Here is a 23,122-nt window from a genome sequence, read left to right as displayed (position 1 = left end):
ATACTGTGAGGGGAATGGGAGAGCTGAAGCCAAAGTAAGAAGAGCTCTTGGGATGTGTTAAGCCAAGTAGGGTACACATTTGACTTGGTGGGGTGGGGGGAAAGCACAGCCATATCTCTTAACCACCAGAGCTGTATAATGGGGCTCAATAAAAACAAGGCAGATGTAATTATGGAATACAAATTATATTTTCTTATTTTTAATAAATTTATAACATTACAATTTCAGGTAAATTTTAAAATTTAGTTTGTGTTAGTTTTAAAATATGCCAAAACAAAGATACTGAATAGAAGGAAAATGAGTATGTTACCGTTTATACGTGAAGTGTTGGCATTCTTGATCCGTCAGTAGCAGCACACGTTTTATTTATTTTTAGTTTACTTATTGAGATGGTTGCACCGTGCTCTCACCAGATTCTTCTGCCAGTTTCAAGTATGTGTCTTTCCCTAAGGAACAGATTTCCCCCATTGCAGAGCTAATTCTCCTTCCCCATAATGTACCCACCCATCTTCGCTCTGTCTTACTTCTGGGCTGCCGTTCTCATTTCTGAAAATGTCGGGTAGCAAATCCGCTGCCCAAGGAGTCAGGCAGGTAATGGGAGGGCTGCAGGTGTTGAACTGAGGGGTTACGCAGGGGCCAAGCGGGCAGCTGCCTCTCAGCTCCAGCCCTCATTTCTAATGGGAATACAAGCCTAGGGTGGCAGTTTTTCATAAACCCCCAGAGAGTGGGATTTTTATGTAAAACCTCCCAAGTTTTTGGAAAGAAACCCAAACCACTGTGGGTCATCACAATGAAGTACAGACAGGTTGTGTGTGGGCAGAATCTGGTCCACAGGTTGCTAGTCTGCAGCTCTGTTTTAAAACCGAGCTCAGGGAATTCCCTGGCAGTCCAGTGGTTACGACTTGGTGCTTTCACTGCTGTGGGCCTGGGTTCAATCCCTGGTAGGGAAACTAAGATCCCACAAGCCTCGCAGAGTGGCCAAAAATAAATAAATTTTAAAAACCCAACTCAAATCACATTTCCACAATGCCTCCCTTACCATTCAGCCTTCAGGGGTCTCTGAACTATGCCTCTCTAGTTAGCTTTAAAGATTTGCAGGCTTATTCAATTTTATAATTGTTTAATGTTCACTAGTCTTATACCTCTGAATAGAAGGAAAGCTCCTAGATGGCACATAATAGATGGTCAGTTACTACTTAGTGGTCAGTGGATTAAGCATCTTAGAGCTATGTCAAACTCTTAGGCAGAGACTGCAGGTCAGCTCCTTGAGCATATCTATAAGAACAAGAATCCCAAGCCACAAGCCTCAGTTCCTAGCCTTTGCTCTACTACTGTTTGACCTTGGACCTACTTCCTCATCTATGTATTATAGGTGTGTATTAGTGATTCCTCAATTCCTTTCCAGTTCTAAGTTTCTGTGATCTAGTAATATTTTAAACAACTGAGCTGAGAAAAAGAAGGTATCTTACTGGAACAGTTTAGCCTAAAAGGTCCAGATCACACCATCCAGGTCTGCTCACTAATCAGACAGTCATTGTCATGGGTACAGGGCTGTGTTACATGATGGCAGTGACTTCAGGAAAGTAACAGTAGTGATGTGATGACTTTTTCTCACTGGTGCCTCTCCAAGAAGGCTAAGTGGTTATGTGTGTCCTTACCGCCACCCTTGCTAGTTCTCTTTCCACCTTGCTATTACCACTTGGGCTTTGGAAGAGAATGTTCAAGAAGAAATGGTGGAAAAAGTACAGTTTATACCCTCCTCAAAGTGGGGGAAACGCACCAAGTGGACTACAGTTCTGCCCCTTCCTGAAGTCTGAGCTTCAGAAGGTTTGGGGAATTCCAGATTGAGACTGAGAATGTAGTTTCTTCATCTACAAAAACCAGGGGGTGGGGGGGGGGACAGGAAATTGGAAAAGATAGCTTCCAAAAGCTCCTTCCAGAGCAAACTTCCTCAGAATTTAGTGACTGTAGTAATTTGTCAATGTTTTTTCCCATATAACATGCTCTGTACTTTTTTGTTCTGTTGCCTGTAAAATGAACAATTAATGTTGAATTCTGGACACGCAAGAAAATAGTCTTAGGGCCAACATATTTATTTTGTCATAAACACATCCAGGTCTCCTCTGTACAAAACATTTTCCCAGATGCTTTCTGTATATTACCCATTTGTCCTGCCAGCAATTCTATATGTAGTACAGTTGTCCTACATTTTACAAATAAGGGGATTAGTGACACCTAAAACCTACTGGCTAGAAGAGGCAGATTTGGGACTTAGGACTCTGTTCACTGTATTTATACAATATCTTTTAATATATAACAAATCACATTTATGTTCTGTTGTTCTTTTGATCCAGGTAATAGCCCTGTGAGGTTAGCACAACAGCTCTCATTACTCAAGTTTTATTTTATTTTTGGCTGCGTTGGGTCTTCACTGCTGCGCGCAGGCTTTCTCTAGTTGTGTCGACGGGCTTCTCATTGCAGTGGCTTGTTGTGGAGCATGGGCTCTAGGCGCGCAGGCTTCAGTAGTTGTGGTGCACGGGCTCAGTACCTGTGGCTTGCGGGCCCTAGAGCGCAGGCTCAGTAGTTGTAGCGCCCGGGCTTAGTTGCTCTGCAGCATGTGGGATCTTCCTGGACCAGGGCTCGAACCTGTGTCCCTTGCATTGGCAGGCGGATTCTTAACCGTTGCGCCACCAGGGAAGCCCTCAGTTTTTATATATAAGGAAACACTTTACATTTGGGTGATATTTGTAAGGTGCAACTCAAAAATAGATGATTGACAATGGCTGTCTCATTTTCTCTGACACATACTCTAAAAGTTCAAAAGCTAATGTTATTTAGCAAAAACATTTTGACTATAGAAATATCTTGTATCAGTACAAGACAGTAGAAAATAGTGGGTTTATATTATTTTTTCCCATTGCCAAATAAATACACAACTGTGTGTGTTTTTTAAATTACTTCCAAATACAAACTTTAAGTGCATTAGAGTCATGGATTCACATCCTGACCATGTCACTCACTGGCTATATGACTTTGGGAAATTTCTTGAACCTCGCTGAGGCTGGGTTTCTTCAACACTGAAATGGAGATAGTGATTACTCACAGACCAGGTGTCCCCAGCTTTGCTACCATAGTTAAGAATCTTATTTTGTAGAAGAAGAGAAAGGGAGTAATTTTGGAATTATACTTGGAACTGTGGAATTTAAACACTACTGTGCTAACAGTTTTATTTTGAGGCTTTGGGGGGTACAGTGGTTAACAGCACAAACTGGAGCCAGATCATGGGGGTTCAAGTCCTGGTTCCACCATTTACTAACTGTCCACTTTGGGGCATGTTGCTGAATCTCCGTGTGCCTCAATTTCCAAATTTTAACTCGTGACAATAGTTGTTGAGAGAATTAAATAAATGTATACATGTAAAACTCAAGACAGTGCCTGGCACATAGTAATGCTCAGTGAGGGCTAGTACTATTATTGGGACAAGCTTAAATGCTAACAGCCCCCTTACTTTTTCACCTTTTAATTTTTTTAATTTTTTTTTTTTTGCGGTACGCGGGCCCCTCACTATTGTGGCCTCTCCCATTGTGGAGCACAGGCTCCGGACGCGCAGGCTCAGCGGCCATGGCTCACGGGCCCAGGCGCTCCGCGGCATGTGGGATCCTCCCTGACCGGGGCATGAACCCGTGTCCCCTGCATCGGCAGGCGGACTCTCAACCACTGCACCACCAGGGAAGCCCCACCTTTTAATTTTTTAAAAAGGCCACAGCGCTTGGTTAGGGGGTGACCAGCCGAAGGATAACCCTGGAGCCAGTGCAATTCTGCCAGAGTCTCTTGTTTATTAAGAAGGGCAAACAAAGCCACTCCCTTCTGCTTCTCCTCCTGCTTTCTCTTCAGACTTTTTCCTTTCTTGCTTCTCTACTCCAAATCTTTCCTGTTAGTCTAATTTTCTTTCTTCCATTATCAGAGTTGAGCTGTTTTCAAAAGCTGTGCTTGTCCCTTTATGCCAAGCTGGGTGCCTTTCTACAGGACCCCCATTTTTCTGTCCCATCCTGATTCCCTTGCAGCTCGAAGTATTAACCATTCAAGGGGTGTGTCACAATTAGAAGAAAGATGAGTCAATTATAGGGTAACTTTGTTTCTGCCTTTATGTTCCCATGGCCTCTCCAAGTCTTCTCAGTACCAGTGTAGCCCGCCCACCATCACCCACCATCAAAGTTCACACCATACAACTCACCAGTTCCTACCTTTGAATTCTTGTGCAGATTCTTTTTCTCTTTGTTTTACAACAATTGCATAAAGTTCCTTAAGTCAGCTAATGTGTGTAGTAGTCAACTCCGCTTTGAAGTTGGAAGCACCTTAAGGAGCAAGGGAACTGGCTTCTGGTTATTATTTGTACCTTCCATCTTTTAATGGTCTGTTTCAGTGATGCTTCCAGTTCTTCCTGATTCCAAAGCCCCCTGGTGACATGCTCCTTAGGGAGAGATCTTTAATGTCGTGTTTTCATATCCAAATTCTGAGTTCCTTGTTTTTATCAACAGTGCTCTTATCCTTCCACAGCCCACATTGGAGTTTTCTTGAACTCCTCTTACACTTCCATCCCCTGTACTCAACTATTTGCTAGTTTTCCTTAGTTATACTGATCATTTATCTTCTCCTTTCATTGTGTCTCCTAATTGGATGTTCTTTCCATTATTCAAGGTGTAGCTTAAAATCATCTTTTTTTTTTCATTTTAAATATAGCATTGCTATTTTACATGTTGGCATTAAGGACCATTTTTGTTATCTGTATTTTTGAGTAAAAACAAAATTAATTAATGTGATACTCTCCCCACCCAAATTTTTTGTCTGAATTCCATTTAGGAATCTGGGTGCTTGGTAGATATTAAGACATTGGTTGGGTGAATAAATGGATGTACTTCTGGCTGTTGGTACTTTCTACCACACATCGTCATTGGCCATATATGTATGTCTCTCCAGCTGGAATGTAAAATTCCCCCAGGACTTTATTTCATTTCTCTCCCTTGCATGTGACAAGGGTTCCCGAAGTCACTACAAATGCCTCATCTTCCAATATGTGGATGTTTATATGTATGTCTGTTACCTAAAGGTAGGAGTCAAGGCCTCTCCTTCCAGTTTCCTTCTTGAAACTTCCTAAATTTTCTGAACTTGGCCAAGTCTTTTCACCACTCTAAGCTTCAGTTTCTTCATCTGCCATAATACAGTAGTACCTACCTCACCTGGCTGTCAGGCTAAAACATTTGTTGCTCAATTTTTCTCTAAAAGAGTTACGACTCCCTGAAAAAGGAAGGAGGGGAGGGAGGCAAGACAGGTAAACTAAAAAACGTCAGTAAAGTGCCCACAGAATCTGGAGAGCTAGGCTCTCATCCGGTACATCTCTTCCAGCAGCATCGAGGCCAAGGGCGCGGTCCCCCGCTCTGTGTGACGGGGGTGGGGAGGAATGGGGGTGACGCCCAAGGCAGTGACCCTCTGTAACGCACAGACTGCACTATGGGAACCGAGAGTAGCGGTAAAGGACACTAGCTCCCCCTGGCGGTAGGGCGGCGGTTTCGGACACCGCTAGCCAACCCACTGCGTGGGCTGGACTCAATGACGGGTCCGTTCTCAAGCCTGTTTCCTCCTGTTTTAAATGGGGAGGCATGTGTGCTTACCTCAGCGGCCTTGGATCGAGTAGGGACCCGGCAAATAGGGGCTCTTTATCGGGTGCACACTGCACACAACACAGCGTTTTCTATTCATCTTGCACCCCCAGAATTTAGCTTTAGGGGTGTCTGGTATGTCGGGGCCCTCTACGGGGAACTTTGGGGTTCTCTACGGGGATCTCGCTGCTGGACTCTGTGATAACTTTTCAGGAAAAGTAGTTGTGCGGGAAACAGGACTGAAAAGGAAAAGAAAGGTTCCTACTCCTTAATCCCACTCACTGGTGCAGCCCTCCCTGAGAGTAGGATGAAGCCACGTGGTCAACCGCCTGAGCGCGAATAGATGTTGCTGCTGCTTAGGGGAAAACACAGGGCTTTCATTTTTTAACACGGCCCCCAAATACTGGAGCGTCTGGTGCAGGTGCCGTTTTCCACTGCTGTATCCTTGTGGATTTTTTTCCTCCAGGGGAAAAAAAGTTTAAAATCAACTCAAATATGCAACAAAAGACACATTATCTTCTTGTATTTCAGCGTTTTACCTTTTTGAATTATGCAAGAAAGTGCCACTTCCTTATTGGATAATTTTCTTTTTTGGTAGGAGATTAAGCAATGGTGTCTGCATATACAGTACTACTGAACGGATATACTTGTCATGTTTGAATTGCATACATAACCTCAATTATGGGAATGAGGATGGTGCTTTATGCCAAAGTCGTTTCAAGTTATTTTCCAAAAAAAAATTTTAATGGCAATACTTGAAGTAAAGCAAAGACATTTATTTTTCTTTCCAAATTAATCTGAAGGCTTCTTTAAATAAGACATCTTTCTTGGTTTCTCTGGTATGGCATTTAACTTGAATAAAAACTGATTTAATTCAATTCATTGATGGAATACAAATGTGTAGCATTTAAGTTTCACAGTGCTTGGAGAGTGTTCTGGTTTCTTTTTCAAAAGCAAAGAAAACATTAAAGCTTGCAAAATTTCAGGATATAGTATTTCGGTCACATTTTCCTAATATAGTTCTTTAATTACTCTGAATTACTGTGTGAATTCCCAGACTGCAACCCATGATCAAATAAAAATGCAAATACATCTCAAAGTAAAAATGGGCTATTTTAATTTAGTGTCCATACTATTTGACCCTAATAAAAAGTTTAGATGAGGGGGCATACACAATATCTTAAAATTTCACAAAAATTAATATCTTCTTGGACTGGGCAACCATATTTTAATTTTTTTTCCTTAATGATAGGGTTGCGAACCAGTGGACTGGAATGTGAAATGGTTCCACTGCCCAACTTTAGCATCTATCTATCTGGGGAGAAAAAGGGAAACCTTGACTAGGGGACCTATTTTGCACATAAAAGACACTGGAAAGATTTTAAAAAATGTATCCAGGCCCCATCTGCCAGAGATTCTGCTTTACTTAGGCATCTGTATTTTTGAAATTTCCACAAGTGATTCTCAAGTGCAGCCAAGGTTGGGAACTACTATCTAGGTAAAAATGTTCCATTTTTTCCCTTATAGGCTGAATAAAATAATTTACTCAATAAAAGAATTAAGTAGTTGTAAATAATATCAACAAGGAATTAAAAGATTTTCCCAGTGGGAAAATCAAGAAACTATATAATGGATCTGTGTATCTAGAAATCCAAAAGAGTGAAGTAAAGTATAATCAGTTCTTAGATATACTTTACAAGTTGTCTTTAATAATGTTTGCAAATGATCTAATCGAGCCCAAAGGTAAAGAGATGACTGGCATTACCCTGGTCACTGGTTTCCTATCTAAAGATGATGAAGTACCAATGGCTTTTGCTGGTGTGAAGAAAATTAAAAGAGGCAGGGAAAAGTGTTTATCGTGCTTTTAAGTAAATACATTTCAAAATATTTTGCATTTAAAAGTTAAGAGTCCTGGGACTTCCCCGGTGGTCCAGTGGTTAAGAATCTGCCTTCCAATGCAGGGTACACGGGGTTGATGCCTGGTCAGGGAACTAAGATCCCACAGGCCGTGGGGCAACTAAGCAACTACTGAGCTGGCGTGCCACAACTAGAGAACCCACGCACTGCAACTAGAGAGAAGCCCACACACCACAATGAAGACCCAGTGCAGCCAAAAATAATAATAATAATAATTAAGAGTCCCCTGGCTTCTCCTGTGTGTGGCTTATTAACATATTTCACTTTTCATTGGCATTAACACAGGTACTTTAGGGAGAAGGCTGATAAGTTAGAAAATGAAGTTTATAGATTCTCTGTGGATTTCATTTTTCTGTTCTATTCATGGCTCAATTGGCATGAATAGTTGAGAAACTCCTGTATCAAAATAAAATATTAATTATACTTCACAATATATAAAATTGGCTAAATAATGCCACTTGTGTGACAACCTGAATTTTTATCATTGAAACTCTTGTAACCAAAGTCACATCCTTTACATAATATTTATTCTGTATAGGATTTATCCACATACAATGACGTCAGCTTTAAAACAATTGACTGTAATTTGTATAAACTCATCTTATAAAATAGAGTAATACACAACACACCTCAGTGATTTAAGCTGATATTCTAGGACTCAGAAAATCTGATCATTCTAATTCCTATTTTTGCCACTGTTTCACTGGGTTGTCTTAGGCAGGTTGCTTTACTGTTCTGTGCCTCAATTTCTTTACCTTTCATGTGATAAATGTCCTATTTCATAGATATGTAAAGAATAACAAAAATTATTAAATACTTTGCAAATATAAAATGCTATATAAATGATAAATAGTAATACTGATCCACTCTAATATAAAATAACTTAGAACTTTCCATTTATAATCTAAAGTTTGGTCCTCCAGTACCTACTGTTATCACCCTTCCCAGTTAAACACATCTTATGCTGTACTGTTCTTAGGGTTTTTCCATAGTATTAATTTTAGGACTCCAAACATATATAACCAATATGAGTGGAAATTTCAATATATCTTAGCATGACTCAGCAAAATAACTTTAACGAATTGAGTTCTGAGCTCATAAGTAACTGAAACACTAAGCTTTTCATCCATTAAGCAGTAACTTGGCCACATAAAAGCAGTAACTGTTTGATTTCATCACTCAGACATACAATATTGAAAGATTTGTTCTTAAAAAGGTCTTAAGATATATGATAACTATAGAAGGAACCTTGTAAAGATGTGATTTGCTGCTCTATGGTTACCAGCTTATAAGTGCAAGGAGTAACAGGAGTAATGAAGTGAGACTGTAATGCTCAAAGGGAATTCAAAAAGTGATACAGCCCAAGGTTTTCAGTGCTGGACTCCTGAGCTCTGCAGAGTGTCTGGGGAAAGGTTTGTAGGGAGCTTAAACCAGAGCAGCTCTGTCCTTTAGAGTTTCCTTAAATGTTGAACTTCTCTATGAAACAATTCATTTGAAGAAGGGTTTCTTGGGTAAAAAAAAATCTTTTAACCCACTGGCCTAGTCAATTTTGCTTCCTCCAGACAGTAGGCACGACTCAGTGGTGCTTTATTTTGCAAAACTTCATCCTATCAACCGGATCTTGAGGACCATAGATTTAGAAGGGTGTTCAGAAGCTGATAAAACAGCATTCTTGTAAGAGCAAACTTTGGTCTAACCAACTTCCATTATTTTCCTAACATTAAAAAGAAAAAGGGCTTCCCTGGTGGCGCAGTGGTTGAGAGTCCGCCTGCCGATGCAGGGGACACGAGTTCGTGCCCCCGTCCGGGAAGATCCCACATGCCGCAGAGCGGCTGGGCCCGTGAGCCCGTGAGCCATGGCCGCTGAGCCTGTGCGTCCGGAGCCTGTGCTCCGCAACGGGAGAGGCCACAACAGTGAGAGGCCCGCGTACCGCAAAAAAAAAAAAAAAAAAAAAAAAAAAAAATTGGCATAAATAAAGCTTATATTAACAGATTATACCCCTATGTAATATTTTCCCACATTTAAGAGCCAAAGAATTCAGTTTTCTTAGAAACCATTAATAGTTATACTCTAGAAAAGAATTGGTCTCTAAAGTCTTAGATAAATATGATATGATACTGGAGTTATTATTTACAACTTACAAACATGTCACGTATGTTCTTTTATGATACTAAAATGATAGAACAGATGCACTGTCTAGTTTGGTGAATTTGATAGCTGTTTTGTGGAGATTGCTTGATGCTTGTTGTAAACAATTATGAGAAAGCATTATTTCTGATAAGGCTCTACAAGTGCTGGTGGCACTGTGTTCAGTGGACCTTGCTGACAATCATGCTGATGTTTGCATGCAGAATATAGTAGCATCAAAGAACATTTAGATCATAGACTAAAGTGCATTAGAGTATACACATGCAAGCACAACTTCATTTCTATAAATAAAGCTCAAGTCAGTCATTTTTCCTATTGGTTCCAATGATTAAAAATCAGATTACAATTTTGAAAGATGTTATCATCCTCTGGTGAGACTAAAGAATGACAAGTTCCCTCCCTCACTTGGAACAATGTAATTGTTAAGACTCCTGACTCAGGAATGGTCATGTTGGGAGACAATGAACTCAATGCACACTATCCGGTCTTGAAGCAATTGGAAATTTACCATCAGGGGAATCTTGAAAAAAATCTCAGAATTAGGTACCATAAAACAAAGTGGTTATTCATCTATTTATAAAAAAACTTAAAGAAATTAACCATTTTGGCCCACAAATTGGTATTAAGGACAATCATTAATTAAAGAGTAAGAGAAAATAACATAAAAAGTATCTTGAGGTATGTCATGGCAGTTAAAAATACAATATAATACATGGAGCCTCTATCAAAATTAAAACAAGCTTAATTGGGATAACTTGCCAAGACCTTTATGAACAGTTCTTTACTTCTAGTATTTAGATTTTATCTTTACAACTAAAATAATGCATCTCCAATTTGACTGTAATTTTGGAATGTTTCATAATTCATATAGGGGAGGAGTTAAAACTTAATTTTGTATTCTAGTAGAAAAGTTTGTTTTGAAGAAATTATAAATTATATAAACTGCTTAAAGAACTTAGGAGAATAATGTGTTCAAATAGTTTTATATATAAAATTTATATATAAATAACATAAAAACATGTCAATAGGTACTATAGGGACATTACTTAGCACTACTTGAATAACTCTAGTTCAAGATATTATATGTTGTTGAAGTTGATTAAATTCCTCTTCTTTCATACTTTCTAATTCTCATAGGCTTCTTTTTATAATTATTGCAGATTGGTGAGGTTTGACTTCACTTCTTCACCATTTCAGGGGACTATCCAGGGAGAGACAGTTGAAAGAGGACTGTTTAAAATCAAAACCCGTCCAGTCACCAGTCCCACCACTTAAACTTTCTGACCTTAATTTCCTCATTTGTAAATCAGAGACAATACTATTTACCTTGCTGATTAGGTGGGGAGATGTGTGAAAGAGCACTTTATAAGTAATATAGTAGTATATAAAAGGAGGAAATTAATCTTAAGAACCGGTAAGAACCTCCAGTTTTCTTTTTTTCTCTGGAGAGGAAGAGAGCTATATAGACAGATCCTCAAAAAACTACCTTGACAGTATCAGTTTCAGGCTTTAAGAAAGTGATGTCTGCACATAATCTCTGATCAGCTTCTATTTTAGAGTTTGTTCTTTTTAAACACTGACTACATAAGAGTAATTTTTAACTTAATGACAAAAGTTTCAAATATGAATGATTTCAAACAGTTTAGGTTTGTTTTCTGCCATAATTCTAAAATATTTAGGATATTGGAATAATGATAGGTCATTTTCAGTCTGAAGGTAATGGACTAATTAGTTTAGTCAGGTAGGGTGCCAGAGCCTTAAATGTGCTCTTACCTGGTTCCCTGTGAAAATTCAATAGTGGTAGTTTATATGTTTTTGAAACACCTTGAAATTATATTATATACAGTTTGGTTGTGGTGAATTTATTTAAAATATTTTCTTTGAAAAAAGTTCACTAAGTAGATCTTCCAATATTAAAAAAAAGGTATCTCTGTAATAAAAGTAAGAGGATTAATTGTTCATCCATCATGCCAACTCAAGCCAGGTCTTTCTTTCCAGTGCAGCAACAGATTTTAGGGCAACAAAGTTCAGAATGGATACAATGGCCTGTTCAGAAAGCATGCAAGTGATATCAGGTCATTCATTACTTTCAGGTCAGTCTGATAATTTGTTAACCAGACTCTGACCATGGAAAGAGAGAGTTATGGGAAGTCAATGTAAGTTGCAGACATGCCAGATCTGTTGGTTCACATCCCAGCTACCTGATGTTGGGCTTTATTTCCTTTTCTTCTTCTTCTTCACTATCATCAACCTGTTGTATGACCAGATCAGCAGACCCATCCTCTACAATCTCCACGTATGATCTATTCTCATCTTCACCCAAGTGCCATCTGGAATCCTTATCTCCATCTGATGGGGACATAAGATGCTGTTCAGCTTCCAAATCAATGGGGAGGCTGTCTATGCCAACTTCAGCAAGGCACTCATTACAGAGTCTGTAGCGCCTGGTTCCTTCCTGTACCACTTGACCTGTTAGATCAGTCACATGGCGTTTGCATTTTCTGCAGATCAGTTTGCATGCCTGGTGAATCTGTGTAGAGATTTAAATAGTGATAAAAAAAGATTTTTCAAAAGCAGAACAGTTTGATATTCTAAGTACCAATTCATAAATTTAAAATGTTCAAAGCCAAGCATTAGTATTAAATTAACATCTAGTTATTAGAAAAAAATCATAGGTTTTGGTGATAAATTAATGTCACAGAAATATTAAATACCAGCTTTCTCTAAATAATGTCTACTATGTTTTTATGAGTAATATTACATACTTAATAATTTCACATATCCCTTAATCCAATAATACTTTTATATCTGAGGTAACAAGGGACACATTCCCAGAATAATACAAAATTATTGCAAACACTTAATATCTGCCATATACTTTTCTAAGGACTTTACATATCTTTTTTTTTTTTTGGCGGTACGCGGGCCTCTCACTGTTGTGGCCTCTCCCGTTGCGGAGCACAGGCTCCGGACACGCAGGCTCAGCGGCCATGGCTCACGAGCCTAGCCACTCTGCGGCATGTGGGATCTTCCCGGACCGGGGCACGAACCCATGTCCCCTGCATCGGCAGGCGGACTCTCAACCACTGCGCCACCAGGGAAGCCCAGGACTTTCCATATCTTAATTCAGGGGAAAAAACTCATTTCATTTGAATACTAATATTTTGTTATTTTGCTAGAGAAAGAAAAAATATTGTCCCAAATTTAAATTTGTCAAAAAATATTTTCAATATAAGGATTATTGCCACTTTTATTAATGAAAGATCTAATAGAAAGAAGACTGGACTAGGAACTGGAAAGCTTGGGTTCTAGTCCTGCTTTTGTCATTTAATAACGATGTTATCTTGAAGCAAGTAACTTAAAACATTATAAACCTGCTTCCAGGGTGACTGTCAAAATATTTAACAACTGGTAAGGTATGGGCACCACCCAAACAAAATAGAAGCCTGACTATCAGAATGGACACTGGTTATAAACAACCACTGTGGTGGTTCTGCTACATATCAGTCTATTATTATTCCTAACTGCTCCGTTATTACTAATAGGGATACAACTCAGGTTGTGTGGACCAAATGAGTTAATATGTGTGAAATGCTTTGGGAAGAAGTTGTAATTGATGAATAATTGTATATTATAGTTAGTAATTTTGTTCAATAGCTGTCAGAGCAATAGATTATAGATTCTAATCTAAAAATTATTACATATAATTAACTATATATGCTGAATTAATGTTTATGGCATATTCATTTAGATAATGTCAGAATGGTATGAAAGTGGGCCACCAAACACAAATAGTCAAAAAACCCAAGAGAACTAAAGCAGTCTGGTAAAATATCTAAGAAAATGTATGGGACTACCACTCAGTACAGTTATTATCTTCTGCTTAACCACTGACATATTAGTCAGTAAATGTTGAAAGTACATAATTTGAGTGTACCTTTATTTCTCCTGAGATAGAATCAGTATTATGGTTATCCTATGTGGCACTGTTTTTAGTACAAAGTTCTGACACAGATTCCTGTTCATCCCCCTCCAAATCCAATACAGTTATGAAGACAAAGAAATTAAGTGAAACACTGGAATGTTAAAACTGAAAATATCATCACGAACTCACTCTTTTAAAAATATATACCTTCTAGCTCAAAAACAATCTGAAAAGGATACCCTAATAACAATGAGCACCCTGGGTGTCCAAATTTTGGTTTCTAATTTCGTTCCCCGCTAAGAGGTACCAAAGCTCCTTTGAGAAATGGCTGATTCCAGTTTTGCGGCGTGGGAAGTACAAGATGAGCCTAGGGCTCTTTTGGAGCCAGAGAACAAGAGCACTGAAAATTTAATGGAGTTGTGACAAAAGGACACAAGAGCCAGCTTCAATGGTCCCCACTGCACAAATCTGAAATTTTGAGTATCAAAAAAATAATAATTGTTATGGATCCAAACATAATGAACCAATGAAAATTCATGAGAACATATGCTATTTAAAAAAACAAAGCCAGAAAAAACTCATATACCATTTGAGGCTACTATTAAATCACTCTTTACTTTGAAAATTGGTGGTTAAAGGGAAATAATTAAACATTTATCTTGCTTCTCCTGCAGGAACCCTATTTCAAAGTAACCAAATAGCCCCAGGTGATGAAGGAAAGCTTTACTTTATAGAATTCCAGCTAATAATATAGAAGGAAGGATAATATTAGTAAATCATTCCACAACTCCAAGTAAAATTAATAATTTGGACAGAGATTACCAATTGGCATTAATACTATTAAATGAATAGTTCATGGGGAAATGGATAGTCATATAATACCAAAATAGTTACACAGAGATTCCTTTCTAATTACAATGCAATGGTGGGATCATAGTATCATCACCCTAATCCAGTGATCAATTGTAACAACATGAATGATGGGTCCACCAGATATGATGTGTCTCCTAATGTGACACAATATGAAACATACAATTTTGTCTTTGATGAAAGTATTTAACTTGAGTCCATTAAGCCTCCAGATAAAACTCGTTTTCGGAAAATGCAGGGGGTGATAAAAGAACAAGCTAAAGATGACACCATGCAGAAGCAAGCAGAGAAATCCAGAGGTAGGATATTTTGTAAAACAATTGGCTCAATATCTTCAGTAAGTCAATGTTATTTTTAAAAAGGTGGGAGGGTGGCAGGGGCGGGTAGGGAACTATGCTAGCTCAAAAACATATTTAAGGGATCTAACAATGAGATGAGTTCTGGATTGGATTCTGGCTCAGACACACCAGCTATAAGTGGTATTTTAGGAAACTATAGGTAAATTTGAACTGTGTAACACAAAATTTTATTGATATGGAAAGGTAGAGATTATTCACTAAAGAAAACAGGTTACAGGGGCTTCCCTGGTGGCGCAGTGGTTAAGAATCCACCTGCTAATGGAGGGGACACAGGTTTGAGCCCTGGTCTGGGAAGACCACACATACCGCGGAGCAACTGAGCCCGTGCCCCACAGCTACTGATCCTGCACTCTAGAGCCCACGAGCCACAACTACTGAAGCCCGCACACCTAGAGCCCATGCTCTACAACAAGAGAAGCCACCGCAATGAGAAGCCTGCGCACCGCAAGGAAGAGTAGCCCCCACTCGCCGCAACAAGAGAAAGCCCACGTGCAGCAACAAAGACCCAGTGCAGCCAAAAATAAATGAATAAAATAAATAAATCTAAAAACAAAAAAAGAAAGCAGGTTACAAAATAGCATATACAGTATGATATCATTTTGGTTAAAGAAAATAAATGCACATGATAAAGTGTTAAGAATGGTAATATCTGGGTGGTAAAAATATGATATTTTTATTTTCTTATTCTTACGTCTATTTTTGTAGTTTTTATAATGCATACTTATTGCTTTTGTAATAATAAAAGGTTATTTTAACTTTTAAATTAGCTTCAGAGATTAATGAGAGTTTGTTTTGCTCACTGCCATATACCTAGCTCTTAGAAAAGGGTCTGGCACATTGTAGGTGCTCAATATATATTTGTTGGATGAATCCCTAGAAAGCAATGCATCAAGTGACCAATACCCTTCCAAATTAAAAGGAGCTCATATAAATGAAATAAAAGTATGGGTAATAGAACATCAATTTTGGAAAAAATTTTTGCTGCAAGATGAACAGCAGAGTAATTCCAATGTCACTACCAATGTCACCAGGGAAGTCCCATCACTACCTTATTAAACCACCAGAGCACTGAACAGAAAATTCCCTGAGATTTTTCTGACTGCTGACAGTCCAGTCCTTGATTGAGAGTCGCCCTATTGCCCATCTCACTCCATTCCTTCAGGAGACCAGAGAAACTGGAGAGACACTAGAAAGAGGCTGTAGTGGAGAGAGGTCAGACAGCAGAAACTAGACTGACAACCTACCAGACAAGGATTCAAGAATCACTAGCAGATGCTTAATATCTGAAGTGGTGATTCTGACATAGATATTTTAAAAGTTTTAAACATTTTAGAAGTTTACATTGTCTTTGGCTCTGAAAAAACCGGGATATAAAAATAATAGATTTTAAGTGAATTGAAATGGATATTCAAAAGAATATCTTATTTCAAGGTTTCAGAGGAGAAAAAAAAACCTATTTTAAAAAATATGGGGCTTCCCTGGTGGCGCAGTGGTTAAGAATCTTCCTGCCAATGCAAGGGACAAGGGTTTGAGCACTGGCCTGGGAAGATCCCACATGCTGTGGAGCAGCTAAGCCCGTGCACCACAACTACTGAGCCTGCGCTCTAGAGCCCGTGCTCCACAACAAGAGAATCCATGATGATGAGAAGCGTGCACTGCAAAGAAGAGTAGCCCCCGCTCGCCGCAACTAGAGAAAGCCCATGTGCAGCAACGAAAGACCCAACACAGCCAAAAATAAATAAACAAATAAATAAAAATTTAAAATATATAAAATTATGTGCAAAGTAAAACATTAAATTGGAAAAATTGTTTAATATTGCATAGTTGTGTGAAAAGATTTTCCTCAGTGAACTAGATTATCCTAGAGCAGATAAATGCATGTATTTCCTAAAAAGTAAAATGATGAAAAACCATATACATACTGTTCGAAAATGGCTACTTAGATGGTCTAGCCGGCTAAATCTTTTCCCACAAGCTTGACAGGGATAGGGCCTTTCTCCTGTGTGACAACGAAGGTGGCGCTTGAGGTCTGCCTTCCGCTTCACCACATGTGTGCAGTACGGGCACTTGAACCTCATCCTGGGCAGGTCATCTGTCAAGAGACAGTTTGATTAAGTCACCGGAAAGTTCATAATCACCGTTCTGATAACATCAAGAATCCAAAAGGGGCTGGAGAGTCCAATCTCGGAAAGGTAGGCAACAAGGAGAAGGAAGAAATTTTATAAAGACTAGATTGTCAGTGTAATCCTAAGTATAGAACCGTACCTTCAGGATTTGATATATTTACGAAGCCTGGGTAGATTTAGACTGTCCCACTCATCTTTTTATTTAATGGCGTAGAGTCACTAGATTTAAGTAAAGAAGTAGTACTACTAGATTTTAAAACTACAGACACAATCCAGGGTCTTTACGCTTTTAAGTAATTTGTTTTATTTACATGGGTTTATCACCCCCTACCCCTCCCAACCCCCGCTCTTAACTTTTCTTTAAAAAAATTTTTTTAATCGTTCCACCTGGGCAGGAATCTGACTCGCAGGCATTCAGTCATAATCCCACAGATGGTAGCTTCACCCCATTGGCTCCGCAGCCAAGCACACACACCAGATGTCTGAACCCCCTTGCTCTTACTTTTCATACAGCTGTACTGCTTTTCTTTTAAAGGTTATAAAGTGTCAAGGATCTTTAATCGTTTGTTTTAAAACTCACACATATTCAAAATGTTAGTTGTGGTTGGAGGCAAACCTCAATTTAACAGCAGTTAAGTTCAGCTGTTCATTATTCAAGTTAGATTTAAATAACTTATAGTTACAAAAGTGCAAAGCCCAAGAAAGGATAACTTTGTTGCTGTTTTAAAATGCAACAGAGATTTCCCATTTTTGCTCTGTTATTTCTGTCTGCCTTGGTCAATGGTAGAGTGCCTCAGCATTTTCAGAAAGCTTTATAATATGATACAGTTTCATGTATTTTCATGTTAGTATCCTACAGGAAAATGTGATTAGTAAAAATCAATCAGGTTGCCTATTACTTTTTTTTTTTTTTGCGGTACGCGGGCCGCTCACTGTTGTGGCCTCTACCATTGCGGAGCACAGGATCCGGACGCGCAGGCTCAGCGGCCATGGCTCACGGGCCCAGCCGCTCCGCGGCATGTGGGATCTTCCTGGACCGGGGCACAAACCTGCGTCCTCTGAATCAGCAGGCGGACTCTCAACCACTGCGCCACCAGGGAAGCCCTGCCTATTACTTTTAAATATGTTATCGATAACCAAATTATTTTCAAATTTACACAACCAGGGAAATGTGAATATTGTTTGGCTTTTAGTGATATTAAGGACTTGTTAATTTTGTTTAGGTAAGATAATAATGGTATTGTAGTTTTTTTCTAAGACTATATTTTAGGGACACATTCTGAAATATTTACACATGAAAACATATGATGTCTGAGATTTGCTTAAAAATGGGAGTGGTCGGGGGCAGAGGTACAGATGAAACGAGACTGGTCATGAGTGGGACTGGGTAATGGGTGCATGGCGGTTAATTAGACTACTCTACTTTTATATATACTTGGAATTTTTCTAAAATTAAAAGCTTAAATATATCAACTAAATCTTTTTTTCTTTTTTTTTAAACATCCTTATTGGAGTATAATTGTCATCTAAATCTTATACTCTGCAAGAGTTTAATTTTATCATAATTTTTCTTTAAATTCACATGTCAACTATTAAGCAAATTTGCTAACTGATTAATTGGTGGGGGAACTGGATGGTATACATTTCTAATCTCTGTTCTCTACTTTGAAACTATCAGCCTCCAATAATATCTCTGATTTTACTACTATCATAAAAATGAGATGCTTCATGGTGGTACAGAGATACAGTATCAATATTATATGTTGTATTAGTTAAGTTTTTAAAAATCATGTATTTATATCTTAATAAAATCAGATTTAGTTTAATTTCTTTTCGATACTGGGTCTGTGAACCTTTACCAATATGTATGGTTGCTCTATTTAACTTTTCTGTATAAAAATACTGCTCCTGAGTGAATACTCAGAAAAAAAAGTAGGGCTTCGCTGGTGGCACAGTGGTTGAGAGTCCGCCTGCCGATACAGGGGACACGGGTTCATGCCCCGGTCCGGGAAGATCCCACATGCTGCGGAGCGGCTGGGCCCGTGAGCCATGGCTGCTGAGCCTGCGCGTCCGGAGCTTGTGCTCCGCAACGGGAGAGGCCACGACAGTGAGCGGCCCGCGTACCGCAAAAAAAAAAAAAAAAGTAAACTATTTAAAGTGAAAATATGATATATAACTGAATATGATGTATAACTGTACAGCAAAGTGTGCTGTGCACCTGAAACTAACACAACATTGTTAATCAACTATACTCCAATATAAAATTTTAAAAAATAAAGTGAAAATATGTGTCTTAAGGATTGAACCATTTCACAAAAGAGCTTTAAACATTTAACAGTAATCTAATTGCCCACAGATAAGCAGGTTTCGAAATTCATGGGTTTCTGACCCTCAGAACTCTATTGTTTTGACTTCATTAAATTTATCCAGTATTATAATTTTTAAAATTTGTGTTTTATGCATAGATTTCATTAGAGAAGTATGACTTAAAAAAAATCACTTGTTTCAACTGCCCATAACACCTAAAAGTAAGGGCATGTTGAGATAGGATTGATTTACATCAGAGTCTTGGAACCTGACTGAGGGGACTGATTCTCTTTCTGGGTACCTGGAAAACTTTTTGATGTGACATCAGATCCTTGACCATACTGATAGCCAACAGGAGTAGAGTCCATTTCCGCATCCATTTGTGCCTGTTCTTCAGATTGCGAAACGTGGCTGGAAGAATCAGATGTTCGTGCTTCTCGTTTGCTTAACTTATAATGAGCCATTTCAGAAGGCTGTGACAACCTCAAATGTTTGGACTTTTTAATGGAATCTTTCCTTTGTTCATGCTTGGCCAGAGGCTGTTGAGTATTCCTTTGGGAGGCTGGATGGTAATTATACTTACTCCAAGATTTCCCACTTATACCTGTTCCTTGATCTGGGCTTAGGTGAGAATGTGGAGAACTGCTTTCATCTTGCCAGCCACCGCTATAAAAAGAGGAGCGTTCTATACCATCAGAACTGGCATTTTTATCCGAAAGGCTGAAATAGCGATCCTTTTCTTTTTCACTAATGTCTAATGAAGATTTAATAAAGGTCTTACATACACTAATGACATCAGTCATCTGAAGGAAGCTAGCAGCGGACATCACTTCTATGACATTCTGACCTGTGAGAGAGAGCTTGCCGGAATAGACAAAGTCCAGGATAACTGTAAAAGTGTCAGGGGAGAAAGCCTGAAACGTTGCTGTGGTTGGCTGACTTGTCTCCTTGGAGTTCTGGGAAAGAAGCATTTTAAAGTAGCCGCTACTAGCAAATAATACATTTCGATGGGCTTTAAAGACCTTTCCTTCAACCAGAATACTGCAGTCACAAAATACATCCTGCCTGCGCTGCTCATTCAGTTGTTGCAGGAGGTGAGACTGATGAGAGGAGATCTCCATTCTAAAGAGGAAAAGAAACAGTGGTTACCAAAATCAGAGTAACACTGCGTCTCCAAGTCAAGTAAAATGACAGTCAGAAACCTCTGTCCTTTTTCCATTAAAAACACTTTCTCCTTAGAGAGTATCGTCTCCAAGACACAGAAGATAATGGGTTTCAGGATATCATGTAAGACTCTACTCTTAGTTAGTTATTACATTTTTAGACAATTATTTGTTCAGTCACTGAACCTGATTGAGCATCTTCTATAAATCAGGCCTTCTGCTCTATATGGTGAACTAAACAGGCTTGATTCTTGCCTCCATGTAGTTTTTAATCTAGCCGGGTACCAGCTTGAAACAAATACTCATATGAAGTTATAAATGACAAGTTAAGTGCTAAGACAGAAGGAGCGTGCTCTTAGTATAAAAAGGTGAACTAGTTTAGATTGGGATGGAAAGGGTTAGGGAATACCTCTCCAAGAAGTCACATTTAAGCTGAGACCTCAAAGGCGACTAGGAATTAGCCAGGTGAAGAATGAAGGGAGAAGATTTCTGATTCCAGCAAAATGGTGGTCTAGAAAGTGCTGAAACTTTGCTGTCACAAATCTCTAGAGATGCTGGCTAAAATACTGCCAAAGCTTTAAACTGTATGGCTGAGCTGCTGGGGCAGCAACATGGGCTCCGGTTTTTATCAGTAACAGAAATTGGAACTCTCTAAGGATTCAACCGTAATGAAAAAGGACTAGTAAACTTTGCCCCGAAGTCCAGGGAAAAGGCAAAGAAAGTTTGTCTTTGCAGGGCCTTAGTTGGGAAGAAAAAAATCCCTAGGTGAGATATCAAACCCAAGGTTGTGCTTTGTGAGGTTCTGGAGTCCAAATTTATTTTACCTGCTTGGTGTGGGAAACCTCAAACTGAAAAATTACCATGAGAATTAGTCCTGGGCTGGTGGTGTCTGTGGGGACACCTTGCAGAAGCAAATGCCAAACTGCTCAGGAGGGAAGCTCTCAGAACCCAGGCCAGGTGGGAAATAAGCTCTGCTTAAACCAAACTCAGTCATTCCCGTCTCTGTACAGAGTGGATCATTTCCAATATTGTACCACCATGATGTCTAATATGGCCTATCTTAAAAACTCCCCTTGATTTCACATCTATTTCTGGCTACTACTCCATTTCTCTGCTCCCTTTACACAGAGTTCATTGAAAGAGTTTTTTGTCTTGGTTTTTTCATTTGCTTTCTTCACTTCTCCCATTCTAATCAGGTTTCCATCCCCATCCATCAAAACCCACTTTTTGAAAGATCATTAGTAACCTGCATGTTGTCAAATCCAATGGTCACTTCTTTGTCCTCATTTTACTGACACAGTGGATCACTCTTTTCATCCTTTCAAACGCTTGTTGCACTTACTTGGCTGCCAGGACACCACTCCTTCATGGTTCTTCTACTGCTCACTCCTCAGTCTCCTCTCCTGGCTCTTCCTTTTCTAATCTCTAAGTGCTTTGGGATTCAGAACATGCTACCCCTCAAGATGGCACCTTGGCATATTGAGTATTTTGAACTGAAGGAGTCTGAGTAAACAGCAGAATCAGAAAGGTCACTCTGACACCCCCTCCCTTTTCCACTGCAACAGATCACAAAACCCTCAGGTGAGAGGTGTCCACCCTACACCCAGAGGAAAGGAGCCTCCTTATCTCAGAAGACAAAGGGACGCTGAGAAGACTCTGAACAAACAGGCTTTGCTGGGTGTGCTCCAGTTTTCTAACCTTACCTCTTACTCCTTATTCTACCACATTCTTCCACGACTCTCCACTCTTCACCAAGCCTAGCATAAAAATACTCAGGTCTGTCTCTTCGGGCCTTCATTTCCTTATGCAGCCTTCTGTGTCATGTAAAATTTATATTGAGTAAATTTGTATGCATTTCTCCTGCTAATCTGTTAGTTTGATTTTCAGACACAGCCCGGAAGAAGGTCAAGGTAAATTTTTTCTCCCCTACAGCTGGAATGTCGCAGGCCTCAGGGCTCAGACCTCTCCTCTACTTATATCATTCCCTAGGTGAGCCCATCCAGTCTCATAGCTTTAAATACCATTTTACATATCTAGCCCCTGACCTCTTCCCTGAACCTCAGACTCAAATTATCTGTTTATCTGCATCTCCACTTAGATGTTTAATAGGCATCCCGAGCTCAACAGATCCCAAACCACTCTTCATTCATCCTCACCTTAAACCTGCCTTTCTTATAGTCCTATCCATCTCAGGAAATGGTAACTCCAGTCCACTTATTTAGACCAAAAACATGAAGAGTCATCTTTGACTGTGTGTTGTCAGCTTTACCTTCAAAACAAATCCAAAATCCTACCACTTCTGTGCTACTGCTGTTACCACTTCACTCTATCACCTATTATCAACAGCCTCCTAATTAGTCTCCTTGCAACTTCAGTCTAGTCTGAATACAGCAGCCATGGTGACGCTTCTGAAACACGAGTGAAATCATGTTACCCCTCTGCACAAAACCCTCCAAAGAAAGGTTCCCCACCCAACCCCAAAGTTCTTCTCATGACCTACACCATCTGCATCCTGCCCCTCCTGGTACCTCTCTGCCCGCATCCCTTCTGCTCTATCCCTCACACACTGCATCCCAGCTCCAAAGACCTCTGCTTGTTCCCAAACATTCAAGGCATGTTCCTGTCATGCAGCCTTGTACTTGCTATGCCT

The 23,122-nt window shown here is 39.4% G+C and overlaps 1 protein-coding gene across 1 annotated transcript in view; it reads right to left on the bottom strand.

Moving 5' to 3' along the window:
• Nucleotides 1-11,568: 11,568 nt before the first annotated feature.
• ZBTB8A (zinc finger and BTB domain containing 8A) overlaps nucleotides 11,569-23,122 on the bottom strand; it is a 47,813-nt gene continuing 36,259 nt past the window's right edge. Inside the window, exons 3-5 of the mRNA XM_032625834.1 lie at nucleotides 19,611-20,431; nucleotides 16,799-16,968; nucleotides 11,569-12,252 (exon numbers count right to left, since the gene is read on the bottom strand). Coding sequence (XP_032481725.1) covers nucleotides 11,920-12,252; nucleotides 16,799-16,968; nucleotides 19,611-20,430 — 1,323 coding nt within the window. The 5' untranslated portion in view covers nucleotide 20,431 and the 3' untranslated portion in view covers nucleotides 11,569-11,919. The remainder of the gene's footprint in view (nucleotides 12,253-16,798; nucleotides 16,969-19,610; nucleotides 20,432-23,122) is intronic.

Source organism: Phocoena sinus, chromosome 1 (assembly GCF_008692025.1).
Source record: "Phocoena sinus isolate mPhoSin1 chromosome 1, mPhoSin1.pri, whole genome shotgun sequence".
NCBI classification, from domain to species: domain Eukaryota; kingdom Metazoa; phylum Chordata; class Mammalia; order Artiodactyla; family Phocoenidae; genus Phocoena; species Phocoena sinus.
This window is presented reverse-complemented; position numbering and strand designations above follow the sequence as displayed.